Consider the following 9553-nt stretch of genomic DNA (forward strand, 5'->3'; position numbering starts at 1 on the left):
GACACCAGCCCCGCTCTGCTCCTTCCTCCGCCATCATGTCTCTGGACGAGAAGGACGTCGTTGCGATCAAATATGACGAGGTCGCGGAGCCCTCTTCGAGTGTTCCGCCCCCGTACGCAGGGCTCCCGGACGGAGAGCTGCTTGCGTCGGACAAGCGACCCGCGGCGGAGAGGAAGCTAGTGCGCACGCTCGACATGCGGTTGCTCCCGACTATCATCCTCATATCCATTATGAACTACATCGATGTGCGTTTCCATTTCCATTCACTTCACCGTATCCTGTACCGGCCACAGCTCACGTCGGAACTATCACATCGTTGTGCTATCCCGATGTGCGCAGCGCCTTGCATTGACAGCGGCCAGGTTAAAGGGGCTCGAGCAGGACCTGGGGTTGTCAGGTGAGTTGCCCTCGGTCATAGTACTACTCGTGGCTCGTGCGATACTAACAGCCGGACACAGACATCCAATATGCAACCGTCCTCGCTATCGTCTACGTGTCCTATATTCCTGCGAACATCCCTTCCAACATGGTAAGCACGACTTGCAAGCGAGCACGCGCACATACCTCTTGCTCACGAACTCGTAGATCATAAATCGTATCTCGAGGTGAGAGCGGGACGAGAGACTGAGGTCTTGATCTATCTGAATATGAACCGTCCCCACGCAGGCCTTCGTACTACATCGCTGCGTGTGTCGTCCTCTGGGGCCTGGCAAGCGCGCTCACCGGGGTATGTCATTCATACGCACTGTCATATGCGTGTTGCGAGCTTGGTTGACGCGGCTGCAGGTTTGTCGCGACTACGCGGGGATGCTCGTCGCTCGGATATTCATCGGGATTCCGGAGGTGAGGACTGCGCCGCCTGTACAGCAGCACGTGCTCGTAGGACGTATTGCTTACCGACGCAGGCAGCGTTCTACCCGGGAGGGGTCTACCTCCTCTCGCGATGGTACACGAAGAAGGTTAGCCCTCCTCACCTTCCCTCTAGTCTTACAACAACCGGATAACGTCTCGACAGGAGCTCGCCTTCAGATCGGCCATATTCTACTCGGGTCTGATGATCTCGAGTGCGTTCGGAAGCGTATGTGATTATATCCATCAAGGTCGATCGCCTTCTCACCCATTGGCGTTCTCCCATTTCTCAGTTCGTGGCGGCCGGAATATTATCGAACATGGAAGGGGACCTGGGTATACGCGCGTGGAGATGGTAGGTCTACTGATACATCTTCGCTCAATTTCCATTGACAACATGCGGATGTTTGACCAGGCTGTATTACATCGAGGTATGCCGCGTTTGATTCAACATCACAGCGTTCACTTACGAGATGGCTGTCCATCAAAGGGGGCGATAACCGTTACGGTCGGCCTCGTTGCAGTGTGAGTAGTGCTGTAATATGGCATCTTCCTGATACTCACCGCGACCGCCATGTCCAGCTTGATCCTGCCAGATTACGTATGTCACTCTGAGACAGGGCGGGATACAAAACGCTCACCACATGAACATGTAGCCCCACAACACTCGATGGCTTACTCCTGCCCAGCGCCGCCTAGCACAGGTACGCTTGGCTGAGGACGCGGGCGAAGCGGACGAGGATAGCAAGACCGACTCGTACGTGTTTATGGACTCGTCTTATAGTGCATTCTCCTCACATTTGCGTATCATCCGCGCCCTCCCTATACAGAGCGTTTCACGGGCTCATCATGGCAGTCAAGGATCCGAAGGTGCCACTCTTTGCGATCATGAGCTGCGCTGGGCTCCTGGGCTCGGGATTCGCCAGCTTCTTCCCAACGTACGCCGTTACTCAAGCCATGCATCCTTCCATGAATATTGACCCCGCTGCACTTTACAGGATCGTAGCGACTCTCGGCTACTCGTCGACAGTGACACTACTTCTCGCCGCGTGAGCTCCAAGTCCGTAATGCTACAAGTCCAAGGCAGCGCTAACCGCTCACATGGTAGTCCCCCATGGATATTGGCAACGATTGTGAGCTGTACGAATGCCTGGCACGCCGGTACGAGCCTCAAAAGTCTAGTAAACCCCGTCCTGACAATATGGCACAGATCGATCAGCAGAGCGCTATCTCCATATCTGTGCACCGTACTGGTGCATAATCGTGGGGTACATCGTCGCAATCAGCACCATGACTGTACCGGGACGCTATGTCTCGATGTTCCTCATGGCGGCCGGATTCTCAGGTGCGTAGTATCCCGTGTTGTTCTCTACTCGTCCCGTCTTGTGATCTCAATTCCTGTCCTCTAGCAAATGCCCTTGTACTGGCGTGGTTGACCAACGCCGTCCCGCGGCCGCCGGCAAAGCGATCTGCAGCCATTGCCATCGTGAATGCGTTCGGGAACGTTGGCACGATGTCAGTCGCATCGCCTTCCCACGTCGTGTCCTTTAACGTGACCTTCTGCGGGGTTTGGCAGGGTCAGCTCTTTCGTCTGGAAGGCCGATTGGGGCCCGAACTATCACCAGTCCATGTTCATCGGCATCGCGGCGATAGGGTTCGCAACCTTCTTGGCGACGGGTAAGTCATCTATAAGTTCGCCTTACCCTCTTGGGTGACTGCTCTCTGACTCGTTGCGTAGTCATACGTTATATTCTCGCATATCAGAACAAGAAACTCGAGCGCGAAGAGCTCCGTCAGTTGACCCCGGAAGAAGAAGAACGTATCAGGGATGCCGCCCAACTGGAGGGGATCACGTACGATGAGGCAGTCTCTCGCAGGCGCGGCTTCCGGTACCTGCTCTAAGGTTGGGTACAACGTGCAGGACTGTGGACCGTGGCGAGCGGTCGCCAGATGTTAGCGCCAGTCGGCCAAGTCCAGACCCCGGCGCTCAAGTTACCATATTCGTAAATTACGTCAGCTAAAACCAAACATAACGGTGGCAATCGGCGACTCTGAACTCATAACACTCTTTCTGCGGAGACTGATTATCTCGTCACCAGACCCCGAGGAATACAACGCACAATGCTTCCTTATGGTCCGGCGTGTGTCCCCGTGAGACATTGTACGGACCTGCATGTCTTTCAGGTCCTTCAATTTTAGCCCGGGGCCTTCTTGCGCTGCGGCTGCGTACCTTCTTCGGCACAACACGTTTCAGCTTCGTCAAGAAGACAATAATCGCTCTCAGAAGCGTCAACTACGCTTCGGAATTATCTGTACGGCGCTCCATGACCACGACATCTCCGGGGAAGGTCGGCCCAATGAACCGTTCCACAGGGTCTCTTCGGTCACCGTGACCGTGTCCTTGGTTTCTTGGCAAATTATCCACAGCCTCACTCTCCGCCGATACGAGTCTACCTCAAGATTGATGTCTCTTGTGTCCGTAAGCCAAGCTTACACATTCGGAACATCCGAGACTTACAGTTGCCCTCATGATCATTTGACTCGGAAGGTTGCCGCTAGCAAATTTGCGGAAAGTATCATCTCATAACTATGTATCTTCATTATCATGTAGTCATCATAGGTTTTCAACTCACAAGGGGGGATTTGGAGACACGGACTATCGACCACAGCACCTTCTACCCTCTAGATATTACCCCATGCATTCGTTGATTGGACAGGTATCTCGGTCTTACGTCCGTTGCGGCGCGTACTCACAAGCTTCTCCGTTATAGAAGGCTCATTGACGACAATCTGCGTACCCGGAAACGCTTAACAAGACAGACTTGGCATCCACAGCAGCGCCGTTTGCGACACCAATGTGGAAGCCAAGTCGTCAAATGGACTGAATCCCAGCGTCGAATACTACCACCATGCGACCAGTATTGGAAAGAGACGCGGGATCATGGGTATATCAAGGCTGGGGACTCGAGACAGAACGGCAGTCCCAACAGGAACTACCAGCCCACTCTCGCATTCACCATGCAGTTCACCGCCAAGTTCACCACTCTCGCCTTCGCAGTCGTCGCTGCAACGGTCTCTGTGGCCGCGAGCCCTGCTCCCGTACGTCCTTTGCCTCACTCAGTGCAATTCGTACATGATGACTCAATGTCACCCCGCCGCTCTTCCAGGTCGCCAGCATCGTCACCCCCAACGAGTTCCTCAACTGGCTCGACACGACCGACGCAAACATCACCTTCATTGGCGAGCCCATCGACCGCAACGCCCCTCGGGCTGCCGACAGCGTCATGGTCACCTACTGCAGCAAGCGCACCCAGGGCGTGTGCGGCGGTGCCTGCACGGTCTACAACGGCGGAGCGAAGTGCCTGAACGCCCCCGGCACGAACTGCCTCGCGGCTACTTCGAACGTCGGCTTCTGCGATCGCAGCGGGTGCGGTGGGAGCTGCAACCAGCTGTCGACATGCGGGACGCGGCTCGATAACGGGTTCTGCTACACCCCGGGCACTGCTTCCATCAATGTCCCGCCGTTCTAAGCTCTGAACGTTGCACAGCAATATAGGGTAAGTCATTCATCAGTGTCTATGACATCTTCAAAGTGCACAGCTCTGATGAGTGTTGTTGCAGGATGACCCGCGCTTCATGTCATAAGCAGTCTGCTGTAGGCTTAGGGACTCGGATTGCGTTTCAAATGTCATATGTATTCACATAGTTGTCACGTCGTACGGCGTTCAGAGGAGAAGCCGTGCGTCCGAACTACCGCCTCCTCGTACGCGATCCCCTCCAGCCGAGCAGCATCGCTTAGTCAAGTTGAGAAGCTCCTTGCGCTCGTGTTGCTTGTTCTCGTATGCAAGAACACAGCGGATGACTGTCCGAATAAAATACACGCGGCGGACTCGGACATGCCAGACGTAACTCACCAGTGGCAAGAGAAGTCCCGAGGCCGAGTGCTGCGATGCCAACGAACAAGGATTGGTGGCACTGGCTCCATTGCGCCTTCCACACGAAAGAGCTCATCCTGCAGTACTCGGTCGGTTAGTACCGAGAAGGGGCCGAGTAACCGGGGTACGAGAGGTGGGCTCCGTAAAGATTGCGCGAGGTACTGTAACTTGCGTAGTGAGTGATGACATACCGGAGTCAGCGACCGAGATCACAGACACAAGTCCTACGCGGACCGGCGAACTTCGACGGGCGGGCTCGCGCCCAAAAGGAGATACCCGTCTGGTATGTGCGATCGGGATATAAGTCTATTCTTCGGACAGCAATAAGGACCGACCTATATACGCTTTCCCAGGAGGCCTATAGCGAACTCCCGTCGGGATTTGCGAAGGGGTCCTATCGGAACTGGTATATGATGCCTCAATTTCCTATCGGGATTCGGACCAAGGCCGAGCGAAGGAACTAAAGGAGCTTACGAGTTGACATTGCAGGGCGGGGCATCCGTGGAGATGATGCTAGAGGTAGAGGGCTTATATACGTGAGGCAGAAGAGCATCATCAAGCAACAGCTAACCCACTCACCAATCGCCCGCGACTGAGTCAACCATTCGAAACGACTATGGCACTCTGGCAACCCGCCCCACCGCCGAAGACCAACCTCGGGCGATACCGCCAGTTGTCGCCGCTCGCCGGCGTGAGTGTCTCCCCGCTCTGCCTTGGGGGCATGAACATCGGCGACAAGTGGGCGCCATACGGCATGGGCTCCATGGACAAGGCGTCCAGCTTCAAGTTGCTCGATGCCTTCTATGAGGCCGGCGGGAACTTCATCGACACCGCCAATGCGTACCAGGACGAGACCTCGGAGGAGATCATCGGTGAATGGATGGAGCAGCGAGGAATCCGGGAACAGATGGTCATCGCCACGAAGGTAAGTCCCTGGAGCGTCAAGGTAGAGAGCAGCGTCCTGACTCCAGTCTCCAGTATACCGTCAACTTCAAGCGGGGCGCGGATAACATTGGCCAGAAGGTGCATTACGCAGGAAATAACACGAAGGCTTTGCGAGTGTCTGTCGATGCTTCGCTCAAGAAGCTGAGAAGCGAGTACATCGACATCCTGTACTTGCACATGGTCAGTCCAGTTGTCACTGCAAATAATTGTACAACTCACCTTGAGTAGTGGAACTGGGACACATCCGTCGAAGAAGTCATGAACAGCCTGCACAACCTCGTCGTGTCTGGGAAGGTCTTGTACCTGGTGTGTGATGGCCATGTGCGATATTGAGCGCTGCTGATAGGATATCGCAGGGAATCTCCGACACTCCGGCTTGGATAGTCTCGAAGGCAAATTTGTACGCCCGGCTAACTGGTAAGACGCCCTTCGTCGTCTACCAGGGTTCATGGAACGTGCTGCATCGCGACTTCGAGCGCGACATCATCCCTATGGCGCTTTCTGAAGGTGAGCCGCCCATGACATCCGAAAATCAAATGCTGTACTCACCCGAAAGAAGGACTGGCATTGGCTCCATGGAATGTGCTGGCCGGTGGAAAGATACGCACGGACGAAGAAGAGGAACGACGTCGTCGAACAGGAGAGAAAGGCAAGCCGTCCCTGTCCCAGCGCGTGCCCAACATCCAGGTTTACTTGACGCTCTGTTGTTCAGGCCGAACGGTTACAGGGCCCAACTGGGAACGCACCGAGGATGAGCGCAAGATGTGCAAGGCCCTGGAAGAGGTCGCGAAGCAGATTGGGGCGAAGAACATCCAAGCGGGTCAGTCAGGATGACTTAGCTCACTGCGCGCTGTTAATTCTGCTTACCATCCAATCAAATACAGTCGCCATTGCATACGTAATGCAGAAGGTACCGTACGTCTTCCCGCTCGTCGGCGGACGCAAGGTCGAGCAGCTCGAGGCCAACATCGAGGCCCTGAACGTGGCGCTCTCCGAGGAGCACATCAGGTTCATCGAGAGCATCCTGCCTTTCGACCCTGGTTTCCCTGCAACGCATGTTGTGAGTAACTTCCCCTCACGCATACGCACCCATCAGAAGATCTGACCTTATGCCCCGAGGGTGACGGAACTACGTACAACCTCTTGCACCAGTCTTCTGGCAATTATGATAGGTGGCCGCGGGCGCAGGCCATCCGTCCACCCACGGCATAGTCGAGTTGCTTGCCTATGTGATCGCATTCGCTTCCTTGCATATCTTCTACCTCGCAAATACTACACCCGACCTGTAGACCGAGAGATGATAGGGATCCGAACTTGATGAGTCTGCGTATGCCAATGTGCATTATGAAAGTGTAAGCGGCTAGTATCACACATATTGCCTACATACCTTGTGTCTCAAGGCCTACAATCTCAGACAACCACTATCCAACCGGACCTGTCTCGCGGGTGTGATGACTTGGTGGAGGCTAAGTTCCGTGTCCAAAAGCGGACAGGCGCACGCCGCCCATAATGATCCCACATTCCCACGGTGGGCGGCGGCCTACACGCGGCTCGTTTCTTCTCACTTTTCTACCTGTTTTTCCCCCTGCCGTGCCTAGACTAGGACGACACTATCGCTGAGTAGTCGGGAAGCATAACAGAGGTGTGTATATACGGAGCCACCTGAAGCAACGGTCCAACAGAATACAGCGTGCTCGCCGTCGAAACATACTTCGAACTTCGCCTCGGCCCTAATAGATGGCAGCTTTCCCACCGTTCAAAATTTTGCAGACGGAGCCAGCGGGTCATCCAGGTCAATGCGGACCTCCTACGAACAGCGCATGGCGCATTTCCATGCCCACCACCCCCGCAGGCAGGCTCCAAGTTTCAGGAATGGTTAATCAGACGAACCGGACACAGACCTCCGTAGATGGTCCCTTGAATCTGCGCAATGCGACCCCGTGAGGGCCACTCGCCTCGAGGCACTCCGAGCTGCACCGCTCAGGATTCCTGTCCTCCTTCGGTCCCCGCCCCGCTCCGCTATATCCGCACTCGCACTCATCTCGCATCGTCCGGCGTTACGCAGGCTCCTCCTCCCATCAACATCCTGTCAACGTGCAACATCGGAGCACTTCGCACATTGACAATGCCCATGTGAGCCAGGGCCGGAGCTCTCGAGCTCATGGTTCACTTGACACGCCGTCCGGTACTTAGTGCAGTTTACGGAATCGCCGCGAGTCCTTCAGACTTCTTCTGGCTTCGCGATGACGGTGCTGTTCGTTGGGTTTTCCCCAGCCGCAGCCCTTGTGGATGCAACCCACGTATTGCGTGGACATCGGCCGAGATTTCTCGGTCCGTGATCGTTCTGAAACCAGAACTGCAACAGGGAGAAGAGAACGATTGCGGCCAGTGATATATTTGTGGGGAAATAGATGGTATTACGGAACTGATTACCGCCGACTCGAGAGGATTGGGTGTCCACAGTTCAGTCATAGAGGCGCGTGCGTGATCACGTTTTACGTGAATATCCTTGATCCTCGTGGGTGCGATGCGAGGGGCTCGCAGAGTCGCAGCCTCAGGGACAGGGATGGGACAGGCAGGCGCTATGTATACAGGGCGTAGGGTGTTTGTATTCGGTACAGCGAGTACTAGAGCGAGAGCGGCAACGACTTGGGACCATATATACATAATGATATTGCAGCGGGACGAGATAGTAAAAACGGAAACGTCGTTGGGTCTTGAGGAACATGGTCTATGCATAGATGCGAGCGTGCTCAGAGGGTAATGCGCGGCGAGGATCACGCTAGATAATGAGAATGAAACCTGCTTTACAGATATAACAATACAAGTGAGCGAATGTCACGTCAATGCAATGTGGAGGACGTACCATGAGAGACGGAACCCACGCGTCAACAAGCAGAACACAGGATGTCCGAGCAGTCAGCTCCGGGAATCATGGCGTCCGTTGAGTGGAGGACGCAGCAGCTGCAGCGAGGTCGCTCTTCTTTACCGCCGGGCGACGGGGCTTCCGTTGCCCAACAGCAGAACGAGTGCGCGGCGCGCGGTCCTGGCCACGCCGCTTGGGTGTAGGGTCGTAGAAGCACTTCACCCCAGCGACGCGCTGGCAGTTGAAGCAGGAGGGCTTCGCTCCGTCGCAGCGTAGCTTGCGGACGCGGCTGAAAGCGAGAGAGACCGAGGAGGTGACAACAGGGTAAGCATACAGAACACTGAACAAGAACAGACGAGAAGAGTGCGTACCATCTGTCGCATGCGACAAAGACACGCTCGCGTGGCTTGCCCTCGACCGTCAAGGGCTGGCTCGGGTCCAATGCGATTTTGGACTTTGCGCGGGTGCTCGAACTCGGGCTCCCCGGATCGGTGTGCGGCGAGGAGCAGACAGAGGAGTTGGTGTACTCCTCCTCGATCGGAGCGTCGTACTGGGGTCCTGGATAGAAGTGCTGGGAGGCATGGTGGTGGTGAAAGTGCTGTTGTTGCTGGTGCGACGTGGACGAGCCCTGCTGGAACGCAGGCGGATACGAGTTGCTTCTCTGCACCGGGTACGGCTGAAACTGGGGCTCGTGGAAGTACTGCGGCTGGGGGTCATATGGAGCCTGAGGCTGGGGAGGGTACTGAGGTAGCTGGGCGAACTGAGGCTGCTGGGTGAATTGGGCGTGCTGGGGGTAGTCGAGGAGCTGCGTGGAAAGTTGTGGATCGGAATACACGCGTGGGTCAAAGCCGCCCTGATCTTGAGCCGCTAGAACGTCGAGCCACGCCACAACGTCATACGGGGACGGTTGCGCGTTCGGAGGGTAGTTATAGCTGCCGTACGGAAGGTTGCCGGACAT

The 9553-nt window shown here is 55.7% G+C and overlaps 5 protein-coding genes across 5 annotated transcripts; 3 read left to right on the forward strand and 2 right to left on the reverse strand.

Annotated features, from left to right (window-relative positions):
* Positions 1-35: 35 nt before the first annotated feature.
* On the forward strand, positions 36-3250 carry L226DRAFT_563176 (MFS general substrate transporter; the record flags this gene model as incomplete). Its single annotated transcript, XM_067683543.1, has 20 exons — positions 36-245; positions 340-397; positions 459-529; positions 586-605; positions 667-727; positions 787-843; positions 906-959; positions 1016-1078; positions 1143-1204; positions 1265-1280; positions 1340-1374; positions 1432-1450; positions 1506-1606; positions 1680-1787; positions 1848-1898; positions 1958-2010; positions 2060-2194; positions 2259-2364; positions 2426-2526; positions 2588-3250. The coding sequence occupies 20 exons, from the start codon at positions 36-38 to the stop codon at positions 2749-2751; spliced, it is 1545 nt and encodes a 514-aa protein (XP_067530436.1). The 3' UTR covers positions 2752-3250.
* Positions 3251-3867: 617 nt separating this feature from the next.
* Positions 3868-4379, forward strand: L226DRAFT_548024 (uncharacterized protein; the record flags this gene model as incomplete). Its single annotated transcript, XM_067682554.1, has 2 exons — positions 3868-3948; positions 4017-4379. 2 exons carry the CDS (start codon positions 3868-3870, stop codon positions 4377-4379), a joined length of 444 nt encoding a protein of 147 aa, XP_067530437.1.
* Positions 4380-5400: 1021 nt separating this feature from the next.
* Positions 5401-7353, forward strand: L226DRAFT_596071 (Aldo/keto reductase; the record flags this gene model as incomplete). The annotated part of the gene is made up of 7 exons (XM_067685638.1): positions 5401-5709; positions 5763-5909; positions 5958-6035; positions 6086-6236; positions 6286-6549; positions 6614-6789; positions 6849-7353. The coding sequence occupies 7 exons, from the start codon at positions 5401-5403 to the stop codon at positions 6939-6941; spliced, it is 1218 nt and encodes a 405-aa protein (XP_067530438.1). The 3' UTR covers positions 6942-7353.
* A 448-nt stretch (positions 7354-7801) lies between these two features.
* L226DRAFT_266192 (uncharacterized protein) lies at positions 7802-8535 on the reverse strand. The gene has a single exon (XM_067673429.1). It carries the CDS (start codon positions 8466-8468, stop codon positions 7929-7931), a length of 540 nt encoding a protein of 179 aa, XP_067530439.1. The 5' UTR covers positions 8469-8535; the 3' UTR covers positions 7802-7928.
* A 126-nt stretch (positions 8536-8661) lies between these two features.
* On the reverse strand, positions 8662-9553 carry L226DRAFT_575336 (uncharacterized protein; the record flags this gene model as incomplete). The annotated part of the gene is made up of 2 exons (XM_067685174.1): positions 8662-8884; positions 8967-9553. The coding sequence occupies 2 exons, from the start codon at positions 9551-9553 to the stop codon at positions 8662-8664; spliced, it is 810 nt and encodes a 269-aa protein (XP_067530440.1).

This window comes from Lentinus tigrinus (assembly GCF_003813185.1).
Source record: "Lentinus tigrinus ALCF2SS1-7 unplaced genomic scaffold L226scaffold_43, whole genome shotgun sequence".
NCBI classification, from domain to species: domain Eukaryota; kingdom Fungi; phylum Basidiomycota; class Agaricomycetes; order Polyporales; family Polyporaceae; genus Lentinus; species Lentinus tigrinus.

What these genes read in the sequence shown, in the direction of transcription:
- L226DRAFT_266192 (XM_067673429.1), bottom strand. Translation starts at nt 8,468, where the DNA reads ATGCATAGACCATGTTCCTCAAGACCCAACGACGTTTCCGTTTTTACT.